Below are 20833 nucleotides of genomic sequence, written 5' to 3' on the forward strand. Positions count from 1 at the left end.
AATCAGGTACATATGGAACAGATACTGTCATTGCTTTAACAGACAGCCTATTGGTGTAACACTTATTTCACTGTTAAGTTGATGCATTGTTGTCGTTCTTATCAAGACAGGTTCCTTGTCTTCCTTGTCTGAAACTCAGCTGAGGACTGAGTGTCTCAGGACCAAAAATTGGGCCCTTACATATTCTCACAATAATAGGTACTGAAACTACACATTGATCGAAGTTTAATTTACAAAAATTACTGTTACAACTCAACTCATTAAATTAACTGAATACATCGAAAAACTGGTTCCTTTTAACAGTTTCTTCTACTACAAGGGTTAAGCCAAATTATTTGTTTAAGTCCTGAAATTAACATATATATTTAAGCAAACAATACTTTTGACACAACTGTTAATTACTTTGGAATTAAATTAAGGTCTGGCTTTGCTAACATGTTTTTGAAGACGACCAAATAGATACTTTAAGATTCTTAGTATTTCATCTTCCAAATGTTTATAGTTAGTACAGAATTTATATTAGTTTATACATCAACAATAGAATTTAAGTTACGAAACAATTATTGATTTCGCCCTATAATGACAGATACTAACTAGGAATAGTCGATATAAATTAGAAAATCAATTACATGCATAAAACTAAGCACAAAATTAGATCTGGTGTTACATTCTTTAAGCATAAGGGCCAACCTTTTTTTTATGAAAATGCAGATTTTGTTCACTTATGTTAATGGTAATTAGTTAAAACTGAAAAAAATGAATTTTAAGGAGGCAGATGGCAAAACAAGAGGGGAAATAAAATTATCCCAACTTGCTTCATCACACACCAAATATCAGAAACAATGTAGTCAGTGAAATAGAGAGGAAAGACAGTAAACCAACTCATGGTATTTAATGTATAATCACCAAACATTTCAAACTCGCCTTAGGTCAAGAAAGATTTTTACCCAATGGACAGTACTGGTAGAAGGCCAACCAGAGACCCACCACCTATCTTTGTGGTTGGACTCCCTGCAAAATACAGACCTGCACCTGCACCTCCACCTGCAAATCACACAAAGGCAGCAACTACAGTATAGTACATGGAGAGCAATGAACAGATTAAACCTTGAGTGGTTGCATCTATGTATAAAGTGTGCCAACCACTAATAAAATGGTTTTGTGGTGTTCCATTGTTGTTTCACAGTTGTGAGCCTGTACCTATTCCTTCATTATTGCTTCAGCTAACATGGTGGTAAATTGTGTTGTCATATGTTCAGGTGAGCAGCAGAATATAAAATACAATGCCAGCTAGTCAAGAAACATTTAGGATTAGTGCAATAAAATGACCCACACTATGAGCTAGCAGCACAATCCCATGATGTGGCAGTTGTCTAGGAGACAATTAGTTATCAAATAAGCAGTTGGCTGGGACCTTATGCAACTGTGCTTTTTAAATCTTCGAGTGGGTCATTACTGTCTCTGTAACATCTGTCAGTGGCAACAGAATGATATAATGAAAGTTTATTCCATTATTGTTTAGTAAAACAATTCTGTAGGTCACATTATGTAAGTCTAAATTATTGTTGTTTAATTAAACTTAGATTAAACTGTGATTTTGCTCATATGTGTTTACCTTGGTAACATAAAGACAGCTATTCTTTACTTGTGGACAAAGTGTACTACGTGCCCACTGGTGTTATGGAAACAAATGGGCCCACTCAAAGATTAAGAACAGTAGTTGCAGAATGCAAAGTAAACACGACTAAGTAGGGGTACTCTGAAAATGACTAGTGTGAATGTGGAGAAACATAGATGACTGAATGTTTGCTCATGTATCCACAGATGGAGCTTGTTTACACACTAGAAGATCTATTTTTATGCGATGAAAAAGCCATTAAATCTGCAAGGTTTTGGAGGAAGAGAGTTTAGATGTTTTGCCCAGACACAGAAAGTAAAGTATAGTAAGTAACTGACCAGAAATACTTATCTTCTTTCTATTATTTTTCTATTACACTTCATCGACTGTCCTTATATCTTTATAGCTTCTCATTAACCAGAGTAAGCATGCCATATAATTATGACTGAACTAAATGGAAGTTTGTAGCTCTGCAACAATGACATGTATTTCTTGAGTCATATTTTTTCTATTATTTTTATTTTTTAAGAAACAAATACAAGTGATCCACAATGTTCTGGTTAAGCTCATATTTACACACATACAAGTAAAATATTTACATGTGTTATAATTGTCCATTGGTTTTCCACACACATAATCTTTTTTTGTGTTCTTGATATATAAAATCATCTCGATACAATACAGAAGTGTCGACAGATTCAGAAACTGTCCAATGATTTCTAGATACTATTTTATCAGATGCATTTAAAATAGAAATGTGCAAATCAGTTAATGCCTAACATTAAAAGACTGTGACCACAAAGTGCCAGTTGTAATTTTCAATAATAACATTGCGTTTTAGCACACAAAAAGCAAATGTTGTTAATGTTTCAATACAAGGTGTGCACTGACAAAATTTTCACTCATTTCCACCACCACTGTTTCCCCCTCCACCATCAACACTTTTCTTAATGGACGTGGCCATGAACAATGCCAGGACTATCCCAGCAAGCTGAAAAAAAGTAAAAACAATTGTTAAAGGTTGAGAAGAACCCTTACAGTTATTCACACAAAAATTTTATTATTGCTTATGATTGAAAGGAGAAACTTCATCTGGCAAAATGAAAGTGAGTGAAGTGTAAAAGTGGCAATCTGTCAAAAAGAATAACAGTAAAAAACCTGCTATTCTATGTGTGCATATCATAGTGCACCACACAAATTTAATGGTCCATTCAATCAGTATCAGCAATATACCAGTTAGTTTGTTATCTATATGTTTTATTCAGCAATAATTGAAAAAAAATTGATCTGAGAGCATAGTATTCAACTGCTGTGAATGCTTATAACAGGCATTATAACTACTGATAGCATTGGTGGTATACATCATCAATTTAAACAATATACTTATTATAAACTACTGTAATACAATAAAGGTCACATGAGACAACACACATTTATGTAAAGATAATTAATTCCGATGTCATAAATGGTTCACAATAGTATTAATAAGTTTTTTTCTTTTTCTTAGTTACCAAGGGACAGTTTTCATTTTTAAAGGCCTTAAACAGTCCAGGAAAGTGTTGGCTAGGTGCAGCACTTCTTCCCTGAAAATCCCAGGCACATTAGAAAGGATCCAGTTTCCTGAGAATTGCACTCAAATAGATAAACAAAGGCTCAGATGATTTTTTCATATGTCATTAAGTTTTCAGATCTAGCCAGGACGTGTAGCAGTTGAACCTTTGGTCTTTTATTTGAGAAGAAAGAAGTTCAAGCCTCTGCTTTGTCAAGTGGAATTAGTCCTACATCAAATACACTAAATCAGTTGAAACAAACACTCAAGTCATTCAAAAATCAAATGGCTCCAAGCACCATAGGACTTAACATCTGACGTCATCAGTCCCCTAGATGTAGAACTACTTAAACCTAACTAACCTAAGGACATCACGCACATCTATGCCCGAGGCAGGATTCGAACCTGCAACCACAGCAGCAGCGCGGTTCTGGACTGAAGCGCCTAGAACCGCTCGGTCATAGCGGCTGGCTCATGTCATTCATTTGGAAGGTTAGGTTAGGTTATGTTAGGTTAGGACATGCCTGATTTCCTTTGCCAACCTTGTTGAATCAGAATTTATGCAAATGTGGTTTATTTTCAATTATATTTTCTCACTAGGAGTAAACTATCACATGTCTGTCCTCACACCAATTCACAAACATGACAATAGCTTCAAGAAGAAAGAAGGAGAGAACCACACCAGACATGACCATGGAAAAGCCCTTGGATGTTGGCGCGTCAGGTACATACAATCTAAGGCTGTGAGCTCGACTCCAGTCCACTACCAGAGAAGGAGGGTGAAGCTTTGATAATGCCAGCCACTCATGGCAGCAAAACATCAGAAAAATCAAACAAAGATCTGCCAAAGAAGCAGAGACAGATGCCGACAGGCAGTTTCTCTCCTCAGAAATAATGAGTGTACCAAAAAGAATCATTAGATTTTTAAAAAATCATAACTATTATGTTATTTGAGATATGTGCATGAAAAATGTACTGTTGGAAAGAGCAAACTCTCGAGTTTCAAGTAGTTCCTGCTAGGTAGCAGCAGTGTGTGCCCACTTCAGTTCTAGTAAAAATGGTGTTGGGACAAAAGGAAGCGTTTTGTGTTCTAAGTTTTGGACAGTGCGTGTCAGTAATACCTGTTCAGTGTGACTTACGTACTAGGTATTGGTGTGGATTCTCCTACAGCACAGAACATTACACGATGGCATGAACAATACCCAGAACCAGGTTGTTTGTGTAAAGCCAAATGGCAGAGTCATCCCCGAGTGTCTGACACAGACATTGAACACATCTGCCATACCTGAGAACTTTCTGCATGCTTGAGAACTTTCTTTTCCCACAGTTGGAAACTGATTCAAACAATTTCAATTACCAACAGGATGGGGCACCACCACACTGGCATCTGGAAGTGCGGGAATTTTTATATCAAAGGATTACTGAACAGTGGATCAGTCGCACTGGACCAAATGATTCAGCCTTATATTACTGGCCTCCAAGGTCACCAGACCAGACTGTATGTGACTATTTCTTGTATGGGTTTATAAAAGACCGTTTATGTTCCTCCATTACCAACAACATTGAATGAACTAAGACATCACATAACGGTAGCTGTGGAAGCTATAACTCAAGATATGCTCGCTGCAGTATGGAAACAATTTGAATACTGCACTGATATACTCGTAAGCTGTGCATCTCAAGGGGGGCATATTGAACGCCTATGAAAAGACATAAAAAAAATTTTTCGAGTTTCCTGTTTATCAAAAAACAAAATTCATTGTACATGTTTATTAGTTTCAGAAATACGGACATGCCAAATCTAATGACTCTTTTTGATACACTCTTTATATCAAATAAAAATAGATAATCATCTACGTTTCTCTTTCCTCTTGCGTGCGCTCGTAAACTGGTAGACCTCTAATGATGAACATGTATAGAAACCAATAAGAGCATTGACTGATCACTGTAAATTTCTCGAGTTTGTGATTTTGATATTCTTATGATTTTGGAAGCCTGGAACTTTAATTAGTTATATATGTATCACGAACCTTCCATTCTCTGCTGATTCTTCGAGATGCTGAATTCTTTTTTTGACCAGCCGCATCACTACACTGTCAGCATTATTATACAGGGTGGTTATAAAAAGTCAGAAAAGCTTGTAAGGATGTCCCATTGTAAGCTGTGCTGAGAAATAACTGTTAATAAAAAAAAAATCGATAGGTTGTCGTTTCCGAGTTAATCAGCATGGAAGTCAGCCAGTCAGGCCGTTGAGCCCTTAAGTTCAAGGGGCTCGCCATAGAGGGTGCACCGAACGTATTCTTCATTTGGTTTCCTAAAACCGAACAAGAAAGTGATATAAAAACTGTTTATGGTAAGGTAGACCAAAGGCTGAGCAGTCTCGAACGCTATCTGAGACTCGTTATTTGGTGTAAAAAAGGGTAAAAGAACGAAACAAGAGGAGTAGGTAAAACTACTCAATTTGTTCTTATTAATGGACCAACTTTATTTTGTGGTGCGAGGTTAAATTTTTCCTTAATGAAAGTTTCTTCTTCCTCCAGTTTGGGTAACGGATGGTTAACTGTAGCTTTCGTTGCTTGCAACAATGCAGGAAGAGCCGGTTAGGAATCCTTTGAAACTCGGGAAATCTTAGCTTATCGTACTATACATGTTTCTGAGATTATTATTGCTAGTGAGGGTTCGTACCTTTTACCTCACGGGAGTTTGTCTTTGTCTTGTCGTAGACTGGCCATTAAAATTGCTACACCACGAAGATGACGTGCTACAGACGCGAAATTAAACGACAGGAAGAAGATGCTGTGATATGCAAATGATTAGCTTTTCAGAGCATTCACACAAGGTTGGCGCCAGTGGCGACACCTACAACGTGCTGACATGAGGAAAGTTTCCAACCGATTTCTCATACACAAACAGCAGTAGACCGGCGTTGCCTGGTGGAACGTTGTTATGATGCCTCGTGTAAGGAGGAGAAATGCGTACCATCGCGTTTCCGACTTTGATAAAGGTCGGATTGTAGCCTATCGCGATTGCGATTTATCGTATCGCGACATTGCTGCTCGCGCTGGTCGAGATCCAATGACTGTTAGCAGAATGTGGAATCGGTGGGTTCAGGAGGGTAAAACGGAACGCCGTGCTGGATCCCAACGGCATCGTATCACTAGCAGTCGAGATAGGCATCTTATCCATATGGCTGTAACGGATCGTGCAGCCACGTCTCGATCCCTGAGTCAACAGATGGGAACGTTTGCAAGACAACAACCATCTGCACAAAAGAGTTCGACGACGTTTGCAACAGCATGGACCATCAGCTCGGAGACCATGGCTGCAGTTACCCTTGACGCTGCATCACAGACAGGAGCGCCTGCGATGGTGTACTCAACGACGAACCTGGGTGCACGAATGGCAAAACGTCACTTTTTCGGATGAATACAGGTTCTGTTTACAGCATCATGATGGTCGCATCCGTGTTTGGCGTCATCGCAGTGAACGCACATTGAAAGCGTGTAATCGTCATCGCCATACTGGTGTATCACCCGGCGTGATGGTATGGGGTGCCATTGGTTACACGTATTAGATTAGATTAGATTTACTTTCATTCCAATTGATCCGTAGTGAGGAGGTCCTCCAGGATGTGGAACATGTCAGAAAAACAACAATACATGACAAATATTTACAACTAAAACAAATAAGCTAATGTACCATTTCACAGGTCCTAAGTGGAATGATCGTCATTTTTTAATGAACACTAAGAGTCATTTTACAAATACTAATGCACTGAATTTAAAATAAAAAAGTTTTTTATTTATTTATAAGGTAATACAACTACTGTAATACTTATTTACAATGAACACATTACTGCACTGCACTCTTGTTCGCATTGACGGCACTTTGAACAGTGGACGTTACATTTCAGATGAGTTACGACCCGTGCCTCTACCCTTCATTCGATCCATGCGAAACCTTACATTTCAGTAGAATAATGCACTACCGCATGTTGCAGGTCCTATATGGGCCTTTCTGGATACAGAAAATGTTCGACTGCTGCCCTGGGCAGCACATTCTCCAGATCTCTTACCAATTGAAAACGTCTGGTCAATGGTGGCCGAGCAACTGGCTCGTCGCAATACGCCACTCACTACCCTTGATGAACTGTGGTATAGTGTTGAAGCTGCATGGGCTGCTGTACCTGTACACGCCATCCAAGCTCTGTTTAACTCAATGCCCAGGCGTATCAAGGCCGTTATTACGGCCAGAGGTGGTTGTCCTGGCTACTGATTTCTCAGGATCTATGCACCCACATTGCGTGAAAATGTTATCACATGTCAGTTCTAGTATAATATATTTGTCCAATGAATACCCGTTGTCAACTGCATTTCTTCTTGGTGTAGCAATTTTAATGGCCAGTAGTGTACATTTGCGCGCGATTACCTGATTGGCAGGTAAATGGCGCAACGTATCGACTTTTTTTCTTAACAATTATTTCTCAGCACTGCCTGTCCTGCAACACGCTTACTAACTTTTCAGACTGTTTCTGACCACGCCGTATACATAGCTCATGCCAGGGTGGTGACACTTAGCCCTAGTTGGTCGGGTCGTATACCAGTTCATCATTAGGGGTCTACCAGTTTACCAGCGCCCGCAAGAGAAAAGAGAAACGTAGACGATTATCTATTTTTACTTAAAGCTAGGCTTTGCGGTAATATTCTACGTAAGTCACAAGCCTCTAAGTTATGTTTCAGGTTGACGCCATGTACAGGGTGTATCAGAAATGACTTCACAATATTTAAAATTGGTACAAACTTATTCATACGACTTACACACTTGATATTGGTGGCATCTTTAAGGAAAATAAATAAAATTTTGACTCACTTGTTACGACAGTACAGTATCGTGGTACCCCAGGCACTAGCGGCAGTTGAAGCAAAGGATTCCACCATCGGTCCCAAGCATGTTCCCTGGATGTTTTGCTTTGAAGAGTCGATGTCTGCTACAACGGTGCACCGTAAAATTTGTGCATAATATGGTAAAGATCCACCCATAGCATTTATGAGTGCCTTAAATATTTTTGTGATAGTGGATGTTTGGTAAGACATGACTGATCCTCAGATCATCCCCCGTGCGACTCACAACGTCATGGAAAAAGTAAGTCAAAGCTTTATGAACAGTTCTGCAATATCGAAGTGGCGTGCTTTTCGAGACTTGAGCGTCCCATATATGAACTTTTGGCGTGTGTTAAGAAAACGGTTACATCCCCACCATCCGGGATTTCTTAATGTCTGCTTTCATACTAAGTGGATTGACCGAGGTGGGTCAACTGCATGGCTCCCACATTCACGGAACCTGACACCTCTTGACTTTTTTCTTTTGGGAATATATCGAAGTTACCCAGTTTGTTCCAACTTTACCGGTTTCTCTACCAAAGCTCAGTGGTAGAATCTACCTTGCAACTAAATAAGTCGCGCCTGACTTGGTGCAGCTACTTTGGCAAGAAATCGATTTCAGATGGGATACGTGCTGCGTAGCTGATGGAAGTCACATTGAACTTGTTTACATATAAGGTAAAAAACGTTGATGTAATTTGCTGTAAAGTGACACACAAACTATGTTTGTAAGTAAAAGAATCAATAAATTTGCGTTTTCATAGTTGTAAAGTCCTTTTTGATACACCCCATATTGTTGATAGTTTCATTGTAGAATGATGGAATTTACCTCTGCGGTCTCTTTCCTGATATTGTAGAGGAGTGAGAATAGTGTTTCACCATTTCTCCTCCTTTCATTTCTAATATTACTCATAATAACACTAACCTCCATAAACATTCACACAGCCACATGTACGGGACACTTCGGTGGGGGAAAGATGGACTATATATTAGTGTTACAATGTGTCCCACTCATATGCTTGAACGTCTATAAAAAAGTTTGGATTCGAACTGCTGAGCAAGCAAATAAGCATTACATAAAAACATCTCAACTCTCCTTCTGAACACCTGGCTCAGAAACATCATACAGGTATAAAGTGGTAATATCAAGTGTTAATTTAGATATTAACTATAAAATCAATAGTAGGGTCTAAATATTATGAGAATGATAAAATTAACATATTAAGATTATTTACCTCAATGAAGGCAATGCCGATACCGACTCCCGCTAGAAGCAATGCACTGCTCTTCACTTCATCCTTCAGTTTCTCTAGACAACCGTCTGTGTAAACTTTTAAGCAAAGGTCTGGGTCTGCACAGCAGGATTTTGGAGGAAGAGGCTTCCATTCTTGCGAATTTTCTACACCGCAACATGTAAGCTGTGAAGATGAACATGAAAATCAACTGCATTATTGTAAACAGCATAGTGCAAGATTCTTACTGACTAAATATTGTGTTTGTTACCTTTAAAGTGAAATTCTCGGTGAAGATACACATTAAGTCTCCAAGCGTAGTTCTACGTGCTACCCAACATATATGTAAGGTTAACAAAATTTTCCAGAGGTTCCAGCAGAGTAAAGTGGTTAAACGACACGAGCTTTCGGACGAGTGCTTCTCGATTATTGTCAAATGGTGTCTGTTACGTCGTTGCTGCTTCCATTTCCATGAGACCACCTGTGACGTCACTGTACCCATTCCAGCGTCACATAAGATAATGTTTTCATTGCTCGCCGGCTTCAACCTCTCGATGGCCGAGTCGCAAGCTATGTTTCGCTACAAACCGCTGTCTTTATCGAGAGGATTGTCAGATATTTTTACCTTTACTGCTTCTTTTATTTTGCTATCCCAGAAACCATTTGTCCATTTAATGTTAGATATCTCGTAGAATGCAATTTGGTTTCCGTTTCCCAAAGCATGTTCTGCTACCATTGTTTTCTCGGGATGCCCTAGTTATGGTCATAGGTAGAAACATTTCTCATGGTGGTCTTCAGTTGCTTACAGAGATTGCACGATATAAAACTATTTACGCCCATATCCCGAGCCTACATAATCTTCTATGGGTATCATGGATTTTTGCTGGGGACCTAAATCAATTATATGCTTCTTAATAGGTATTCGTGTCACTGAACCACAGAACGATAAAAGGAAAGCCCCTTCGTGTCCTCCTTGCGGTCCTTCTGCTTACGTGTCATCGATGAAATGACTTACAAAATTTCAGTTGTTGTAACAGTTTTTCGAGTTTTTGTGTTCGGTGACGCTAGCCCGGACAGCAGTGATGCGACAGGCAAGACAGTAACACGGCTACGTGAGGATGGAAGCAACCGACATAGCGGGCTTTTAAAAGACGTCATTCCGCTTTAGGTTGTTGAAATAATATGTATTGCGGCTACAGTTTAGACAAAGCTTATTTTCAAGTACTGTGGGCTGTTGTAACCCACTCAACAACATAAAGCTGTGACAGGCTGGAACATAGTTCCCAGCAGTGTAAACACAAATACTGTGATAGTGTATATTTATATACACTTTTCATACAAAATGTAAACACACGTTAGAAAGTTTGTGAAATGAGAACAGACATGATAAACACCTAAGTCAAAATGTTCATGTAACTTGCATGGTAGATGGATCACAATAGCGAAAAAGATGTAAACATACAAAGAGCATTGTGATCCATCTACCACGCATGCTACACGAAAAAAATTACCTAATTGTTTGTCACATCTGCTGCCATTTCACCAAATTTCTAACGTTTGCTCGCTCTGTTTATGAAACAGCGGACAAATTTACACTGTCAGACGTATCTGCCTTTACACCGTTGGAAACTATATTCCAACATGAGGCAGCTTTATGTTATTGAATGGGTTACAACATCCCACAATACTGAAAAATGACCATGTCTCGAAACTGCAATCGCAATAAATAATATATTAACATCTTAAAGTGGAATCACTTCATTTAAATATTTCACGAACACTATGGACCCAATTATCATCAAAATTCTAACAACAGGACAGTCACCTTTTGACACTGGCCGGGGAACTCTCATCCTAAAGCTCGTGGCTACTGGACCAGTTGATGCGGGTGTAAACCTGAAATAATTTTATCAGTTTATGTCTCTGTGAGACAAAGCATTCATACAGATATCAGGTGTTCCCCAGGGAAGCGTCCTGGGACCTCTGCTGTTCCTGATCTATATAAATGACCTGGGTGGCAATCTGAGCAGTTCTCTTAGGTTGTTCGCAGATGATGCTGTAATTTACCGTCTAGTAAGGTCAACCGAAGACCAGTATCAGTTGCAAAGCGATTTAGAAAAGATTGCTGTATGGTGTGGCAGGTGGCAGTTGACGCTAAATAACGAAAAGTGTGAGGTGATCCACATGAGTTCCAAAAGAAATCCGTTGGAATTCGATTACTCGATAAATAGTACAATTCTCAAGACTGTCAATTCAACTAAGTACCTGGGTGTTAAAATTACGAACAACTTCAGTTGGAAAGACCACATAGATAATATTGTGGGGAAGGCGAGCCAAAGGTTGCGTTTCATTGGCAGGACACTTAGAAGATGCAACAAGTCCACTAAAGAGACAGCTTACACTACACTCGTTCGTCCTCTGTTAGAATACTGCTGCGCGGTGTGGGATCCTTACCAGGTGGGATTGACGGAGGACATCGAAAGGGTGCAAAAAAGGGCAGCTCGTTTTGTATTATCACGTAGTAGGGGAGAGAGTGTGGCAGATATGATACGCGAGTTGGGATGGAAGTCATTAAAGCAACGACGTTTTTCGTCGCGGCGAGATCTATTTACGAAATTTCAGTCACCAACTTTCTCTTCCGAATGCGAAAATATTTTGTTGAGCCCAACCTACATAGGTAGGAATGATCATCAAAATAAAATAAGAGAAATCAGAGCTCGAACAGAAAGGTTTAGGTGTTCGTTTTTCCCGCGCGCTGTTCGGGAGTGGAATGGTAGAGAGATAGTATGATTGTGGTTCGATGAACCCTCTGCCAAGCACTTAAATGTGAATTGCAGAGTAGTCATGTAGATGTAGATGTAGATATAACAGATGCTCTCAATTTGAGAACAGTGAAGGAAGTTACAGTACTCGATACTATGTGAAAGAGCTATATCCTTGTTTTAATTTGATAGTTCTGGTCAAGTCAATACAATCATAGCAAATTAAATGAATTATGCAGCACAGTGTAATTATGTAGCAATGTTATTATTCTACATGCAAACATAAGCACATAATTGTATGGCGGAAAGGATTACCCTCTGACACTTTTCACGGACATTTACAGTGTGCTAATGTGAATGTAAACATAAATAAGCATTGTTCCAAAACCATTTCCAATATTTGTTTCAGTGCATATTGCGACTGATAATAGATGACCTTACTATAAGCATATTACAAGAGACACAATGATAAGCCGGCGCGGTGGTCTAGCGGTTCTAGGCGCTCAGTCCGGAACCGCGCGACTGCTACGGTCGCAGGTTCGAATCCTGCCTCGGGCATGGATGTGTGTGATGTCCTTAGGTTGGTTAGGTTTAAGTAGTTCTAAGTTCTAGGGGAATGATGACCACAGATGTTAAGTCCCATAGTGATCAGAGCCATTCTGCAATTCACAATGATAAATAGAGACTGCACCTCAACTCAACAAATTCCGTAGATTTTTCAGGGATATTTTCTGAGTGTTTTATTATAAGGGATCCATGCTCTCTAGTAGCTCATTACAGAAGAATAGTGCAATTATTATTTGTCCAATTTGTTACCCCAATTAACTTTGTTTTTGTGAAAATGTCTTCACAACAGTGAAACAGCCTCTTGTAAGCAATCACCAAAACGTACAACACAAACAGAGTAATGCAACATCTATCAGGCGATGCAAAGCACTGCAATGTGGCTACCGTCACTGTGGAAGCTGATGACAGTGGTGTTGTGCTGTTTTTCCGCTGCATTCAGTATACGATACAGGAGATGAACATACGCCAGCTCTCCGTCGGCAAGTCTCTCTATACTGCTGTGTATCACTGCCAACGTGCTGGAGACCTAACACAGAAGCCAGCTGTACTGAATGCAAACTTGAGGGCGATAAGTAAAGTGAACGTTGCTGTTACCAAGAGCAACAACTGCGCTGCTGTGCCGATGTTTCAAGAGAATATAGATACGAGGATAAATGGGAGAAGAAATCAAACTAAATACTGTTATCAACAACAAGGCGCCGCAGACCACATGCGTAGTACACAAAAATCCCTGAACGAACCAACGAGCGAGGTGGCGCAGTGGTTAGACACTGGACTCGCATTCGGGAGGACGACGGTTCAATCCCGCGTCCGGCCATCCTGATTTAGGTTTTCCGTGATTTCCCTAAATCGCTCCAGGCAAATGCCGGGATGGTTCCTTTGAAAGGGCACGGCCGACTTCCTTCCCTAATCCGATGAGACCGATGACCTCGCTGTCTGGTCTCCTTCCCCAAACAACCCTAACCCCTGAACGAACTCCGAATATTGTCAATGAAGTTAAGGTTCATCACGAATGTATTAAAGAGTAGTGATTTCCCATACCACTAAATCAAATGTCATTGTGACGAATAAGCAAATGTGAGCATTTTTTGAACTAAGAGGATAGCTTTGTTCTGAATAACCTGAGACTGACTGACTCCAGGCAAGAGTAAACTATAGAACTCCACAGTAGATTTTGCCGTTACATCTACGTAATTTGTGTTAATACATAAACTTTTTGGGCTGTGAATGACGGTCAGTTTGCGAGGTTGTGCATCCTGCCCCAGACAACACGAGTAGATCCTATGAACAAATAGATTTCGCAGTCGGGAGGGCCTTCAGCACGATTAACAAAGTAAGTTTGGTATTTGTAACACTTGTACAAAGTGCAATACAGTGTACAGCGAAGCAAGACACTATAGAATTCACACCGTTTTTCCTGCTCCATAGTCGCGAGGTTGAGGCAACAGCGGATACATCATTTCAGCAGTTCGTTATTCAGAATGACTAAGTTCGCTATTGTTCTGTGTCCGAGATACGATGTACAGTTGTAAGACTCAGTGGTAAACTCGTAAAGCTATAAAATAGCTTACATGACAAGGAATCGAAAACAGGAATCGCACTCATTATAACGACGTGTTTAAATAGTGAGAAATTCTAACTGCACCATGATAGTACATCTACTAAACTGTTATTTTTATTATAAAAACCCGATAGTAAGTATTGCACTAACAATACTGAAGAGAAGTCATTGGAATCACTTTTTGAGACAAAGTAGTGGTCGGTAAGGTAGAGAATAAAGAAGGGATAGGAAAGAACAAAATGCCCGAAAAGATTTTGAAGTGTAAGGCTAATGACTCGATATAATCTTACCCTATAACCAATGTGGATGAGCAAGATAATTCCAAGAAGTGTAAATCTACTATCGTTATTCCACTACATAAGAATTCAACAAACTGCCTTAAGACACAATTGCAGATTTCTGCAAATAGTATGGCAGTGTTCATAAATTCAGCGTTTTCCGTATCGTGAAGAATCGAGGTAGACTAGAATAAAGCATATCGCTGACGTTAGTAGACGAGAAATTGCTCAATTGACAGGGTTCTGGAAGAATATTGGCCAAGGCTGTGTTAAAGGAATGGTCTAGTCATTCGTAAAAAATGGTTTAGAGCAATCATGAGCCTATGTCTGCCTCCGAAAGTGAGTGGCCAGCGTGCACGATTATCATGTAGAGGAGCCGGTTTCAGTTCCGGGTACTGCATGGCATTTCCATGGTAGGAGGAGTGAAATAGGGAACACTCAGTCTCGTGATGTTGACAGAGAAACTACTTGAGGGAACAGTTCAAATGGCTCTGAGCACTATGGGACTTAACATCTATGGTCATCAGTCCCCTAGAACTTAGAACTACTTAAACCTAATTAACCTAAGGACAGCACACAACACCCAGTCATCACGAGGCAGAGAAAATCGCTGACCCCGCCGGGAATCGAACCCGGGAACCCGGGCGCGGGAAGCGAGAACGCTACCGCAAGACCACGAGCTGCGGACCGAGGGAAAGTAATAGATCCACTGGTTGGGGAGCAGACAACGACCGGGAGAGTGGTGAGCTGACTCCATGCCCCTCCACGGTGCATGAGAATTGCGTCATTGGCAGAAAATGACACAGCGACCGTTTGCCATTGAATGGTCCGTCAGGGTTCAAACGTGAAGCTGGTGTGTGAATCTATTGAATCTATATTATGAGGTGATGTAAACTTCCAGCCACGTCAAGTGCTTTCGGCCGTGAGTTCCTCAGCTACTGTCAGGTTGTGACTGTAGGTAGATTGCTGCTGTCATTCTTATATAGTTGCGCTGCCGTCTGTAGCGTCATTAGTGCTCACCCCGTTGCCACAATTGGTAATGTTTTCAGGGCGTTCGCTTCAGCCTTCCGATGGCCGGGTCCCAAGCAGTGGTTAGCTGCAGGCCGCCATTTTTGTTGAGGGTACTGTCAGGAATCGCTTCATTTATGACACTGTTGCAGGTGCCAAATAGACATCTCCGGATGCAGTTCTGCGTCTATTTTCCTGGACACGTTCTGCTACCACTGATTTATCAGGATAGGAAACACCTAAGGTGTTCAATACAGCGCTATTCAGTGGTGCGTACAGCCTGTCTGGCGGGCGCATCACGAACAGTACATGGCACAGACGGCGGAGCGGATATATGAGAACGGCAGCAGCAATCACATCATAATCAACTGTCCACATTCACACGGTATTTTGTATATTTCTGGCGTTTTGAGGTCTAAATCATCTTTCATAGATCTCAAGAGATCTCTAATTCTTGCTGGTAGCCTGAATCGATTTTATGCCTCTTTAGGAGTCGGGTAATCTGTCCTGTTGCTAAGCCACAGAATGGTAAAATGCAAGTTTATTCTTGTCCTTCTCGGGGCCCTTCTACTTATATATCTTTGGCGAAATGGCTTGCGAAATTTGTTGGTTGTTATAGCCTTGTTGTTACCTTGACTACTGACTCAGTTCTTTCGGAAGGTTTCTCAGTCTGAAACGGTTTCCGTTCGTCGCACCGAGGTGCGAGGTGCGAGAACAGAGCGTTTCTATGATCGGTGTTGGTAGCTGCTAACATGAAGATACCGGTCCGGTATCTTCAAGTTAGGGTTAGTCAAGGGTTTCACCTCCGGTTATCGACGTGCAACGTAACTCGTTCATCATGCTTTAAAGAATGAGATATACGAGACCAAAGCAGCTGATTAGCTATGTTAATGCCTGAACGCTAATGACCAAGACCGTTGTGAGATACCAGAGAGAATATGCCAGAAAGTACTATGCACAGAAATATGAGTTTTGGTACAGCTGTGTCGCCAATACTCTACAATGCCGTACTATAAAAAAACTGAGAAATGAAGGCGGCTAGAAACTATGTATCTAATTTCAAAGATTAAACATGACTAGCTTATCATCCGAATAGCAGCGCCGTCTGATAGCAACGTTTCGTGAGGTTCCCTAGCCCTTAACTCACGAGGTGACTTCTCTAAAGTATACTACGAGGTGTGGTCTTGAGATCCCTATCTTTCAACCAAGATTTAAGCTGTAAATCATTTGAAAATTTAATTTATGTTATATAACATTTATGGTTGCAACTATATAAATCATGTTTAAATACTCCCCGTTGATTTTATTGCACTAAATAAAGCCAACAGTATTTTATTTTTGTTCAAGCAAAACATATATTTTTGTGAAGCTTTTTCAATAGTACACAAAACTAACTGTTAGAGAACTGAATTTTACGTTCTAAAAAATTATGGTATCTCTCTAGAAAGCAAATTGTCACATAAAACTAATTTCCGAGGATTAAGCTTGCATATAAAAACTGAACTCAATAGCCATAAAAAGAAAAGCTACAAAATTAATATTCAGTACTGAGGTCTACAACTTTCTTTACCAACACTCAGAACACATTTACTTTTAAATAACACTAAGTATTTTGTTGGAGAAATAGAAAGGTCCTCATCACCACTGTCCTGAAGTTCTTCCTCTGAATGGCCCTCTTGTTCGCTACCAGAATTGTGATCACTGGCTATTGAAAAATCGTTATATTCTTCGTCTAATTCTTGTTCCTTATTATTGACATCATTCTCCATCCACTGACTAAAAATTTCATCGAACTTAGAGTGTGTGAAATTGTCATATTCTTGCTAATACGTTTTGTGCTGAACTGACCAAAGCAGATGCGTAGTTCACGAGGCACGGTGTAGGAGACCCCATCACATGTCAACAACACGTGTCAATAACAATCAAATAAGGCGATAACGCCACTGACAATGATAATTTGTAGGGTTGGTGATTAAAAGAGGGTAGGTGGTGTATAAAAACGTTCCGCCGTAACTGATCTACGAGAGTGACTTGGAAAATTCTCACACGGTGTGAGAGACCACGCCTGGTGAGTTAAGGGCTGGTCATGCTTAGGTGAAGTTCCAAGTCGCTGTTCAATACAGGAACACAGCTCTCCTCTACTGAAGGACCCTAGGACGCGCTCCCAGAAGAGTAACTCTCGATCAGTAGTGGGAGAATTTAGAGTTGGGAAAGCAGTTGCCGAATCCTCTTGCTGGCTGAGCATTGTGTCCGCTCGAGGAGAAATCAGGCATGAAGAAACCACATACGAGTAAAGCAGACGGAGGCAGACGTCACAGGACTGAGAGTAAGACATTACGCGGAGACTCCCATGATCAAGCTGCTCCAGATCCTGAATAAATATCACGTAAGGAATATATTCCATACAACAGACGAACATGAAGAACGTGTCCGATTCCGACACAGATCAGCTATGACCACATACACCTGGCGTTTAAGTTACTGGGTGTGAGTGTAGCCCCCAGTACATCGAGCAAACACAACGCTGTTTCTCGCAGCACATGTAAGAAACTTGATTTGTGCGATTACCTAATTTCGACTTAGCACCATTTTCAAGCACAGCAACTTATTTACACCACCTTTTACATTGTGTAAGTATTGGATGTCACCCATGTGTTGAAAGTGTCGCAAAGTCGAAATTAGCTAAACCCACAAATTAAAAGAATAGTATTAACATACAGCGTACAACAGATTATGTTTTAATTTGTAAAATGTTTAAAAAACATTCACCTCGGACAGAGAAATGAGTCTACGTGGGTGGATCACAGCATCATCGTTGGTCATACGCTGATGTGCCAAAATATTATGACCAGCCTGTTTGTCCGTCTTTGGAACGAAATACATCACTGATTGTGTGTATCAGAAATCCGACAGTTTGTTGGTAGATTTATGGAGGTATGTGGCATTAGATGTCTGCGCACAGGTCACGTAATTAGCATAAATAACGGGCCGCTGATTTGCGTACAAGGTAATGGCGCCCGCTAGCGATCCAGATGGGTTCCACACGATTTAAATCAGGTGAATTCGGTCGCCGAGAATCTATTTTTCACTATAATGCTCCTCAAGCCACAGTAGCACGGCTCTGGCTCCGAGACACTGGCGGTTATGCTGCTGAAAGATGAAATCACCGTCGGGGAAGGCATTAAATATGGACGGATGCAGGTGGTTTGTAGCTGTCAGCGTGTCTTTAATTACCATCACAGGTCCCATGCAAGCGCAGGAGAATGACTGCTATAGCATAGCACTGCTCCCACCAGCCTCGGCCTGTCGCCAGCTGCATGTTTTGAGCCGCCATTCACCTCTATGGCGGCGTTTGTGGAGACGGCCATCAACCTAGTGTAGCAAAAACGTGATTCACCCTAATAACCGACACATTTCCTTTTGTCGAGGGTCGAATCCCGATGGTCCCGTGGCCTCTGCAGTCGTAACTGATCACGTCGCTGGGTCAACATGTGAACACTTAGGGGTGGTCTGCTGCGGAACTCCATGTTCAACAACGTACAATGAACAGTGTGCTCCGATACACCAGCATTGCGCTCTTTTGGCAGAGATGCCACAGATCACCATCTGTCCTACTTTACAGAGCAGACAAGACTCCGAACCCCACGTTCTGTGAAGAGTCGTGGACGTCCAACCATATAGCGCCGAGTGGCAGTTTCACTGTCCTTTTATCTCTGTTCGTAGGTGCCTCGACAGTAGCACGTGAACATTTGACCAGCTTCGTCGTTTTCGAGATACTCATTCACAGACTTTGGGTAATAATAATATGCCCTTTATCGAAGTTTCTTATTTCAATGAATTTCCCCTTTTGCTGCCCATATCTTCGCTAGGATGACTCCCCGTCACTGTCTGCTCCGCTTACATACTTTTGGTCCGCAACGTCAACAGTCGGCTTACAACGTAACAGTGGGCGGTGGTCATAATGTTCTGGCTTATCAGTGCATGATCAACTTTGAACAGCAGAAGTGCTGCGTCGTGAGACTTTTCTATCTAAGTGGCAATGAAAATAAGAGTAAACAACTTATCAGCTACGCCCATGATTTTCAACCAAGTTCCGCGTGGGATGCTGCGTTGGCGCAAATTCGGCCAGGGCACTTGCTAGTGGCGAAGGCACCGGAAGGAATGGACGGGACGGCCATAGTGTCCATTACCAAAAATGGTTCAAATGGCTCTGAGCACTATGGGACTCAACATCTTAGGTCATAAGTCCCCTAGAACTTAGAACTACTTAAACATAACTAACCTAAGGACATCACACACACCCATGCCCGAGGCAGGATTCGAACCTGCGACCGTAGCAGTCCCTCGGTTCCGGACTGCAGCGCCAGAACCGCTAGACCACCGCGGCCGGCTGTCCATTACCGCATTCTACACTACCAGAAGAACACTGCAGGACAGCAGTTCCGAATGTATGAAAGATCATTTGCTACAGGAACACAGAACAGTGCTGTTCAAATTCGTGGTAATAGAAACCAAAAACAAAAGAACGAAACTGTCCATTAATTACGCGTCACATGGGGTAAGTGGGAAAATCCAACTAACACTCTATACTGTTCATAATACATATCATCAAGAGTAGAGGTATCGCCTCACTCTTTTGGGTCACACGAGAAATTAATTCTGTGTTCGTAAATGAGGATATCAGCAAAATATCCAGCGAAAACCTCGGTTAAATATTGTTTTGTGACGAAATGAACTTGTTTTGCCTAGAAGCTGAGCTGCTGGTCTCACACGAGAAGGGATGCCACATACCTCAGTCTGCAGGCGGTCCCAGGCGGTCTTCTCGATGCTGGAGTTCTGGTAGTGCTTCTGGGAGTCCTCCATGGACGTCTTGAGCACGTCCTCCAGGCGGTCCTTGCTCGCCGCGGCCGCAGCGCCCGCCGCCAGCTCCGCTATGAACACCGCGCCCAGCAGCGCCGCGTACTGAAAGCAAGGCACACGCTGTATTTCCTCCGTCTTCTTATTGAGAAAAGATAGAATAGGCTATCTCATGTTGCGATGCAAAAATAACTCCTCAGCAATACGCAACAATAGTAACCTAGGATGTTTGAAACTAACCGCTTATCTTAGTGTATCCCCGATGCTCAGTCATTTGGAACGGTAGAAATCAGTTGATATTTCGGCAGAGCATCATACTCCCATTTTCAGGTGATCCAACTAAGATTTGATGCATGTATGATTAGTTGCACAAGGTGAGGCAGTTAAGACAGGCCTCCCAAAGACTCTACAGAATTTTTCACAATGGTCTAGACACTTTCAAGTGATTGTGAAAGATGTTTGTGTTGAGGTAAGGAACTGCACACTGGGGTGACTAAAGTCACGGGATACCTCCAAAAATC

At 41.3% G+C, this 20833-nt stretch overlaps 1 protein-coding gene across 1 annotated transcript in view; it reads right to left on the reverse strand.

Annotated features, from left to right (window-relative positions):
* Positions 1 to 2171: 2171 nt before the first annotated feature.
* Positions 2172 to 20833, reverse strand: part of LOC126235656 (CD63 antigen-like) — a 79097-nt gene continuing 60435 nt past the window's right edge. The window contains exons 3-5 of the mRNA XM_049944375.1: positions 20247 to 20417; positions 9283 to 9465; positions 2172 to 2609 (exon numbers count right to left, since the gene is read on the reverse strand). Of these exons, the coding sequence (XP_049800332.1) occupies positions 2517 to 2609; positions 9283 to 9465; positions 20247 to 20417 (447 nt within the window). The 3' untranslated portion in view covers positions 2172 to 2516. The remainder of the gene's footprint in view (positions 2610 to 9282; positions 9466 to 20246; positions 20418 to 20833) is intronic.

This window comes from Schistocerca nitens, chromosome 1 (assembly GCF_023898315.1).
Source record: "Schistocerca nitens isolate TAMUIC-IGC-003100 chromosome 1, iqSchNite1.1, whole genome shotgun sequence".
In the NCBI taxonomy this organism is placed as follows: Eukaryota; Metazoa; Arthropoda; class Insecta; order Orthoptera; family Acrididae; genus Schistocerca; species Schistocerca nitens.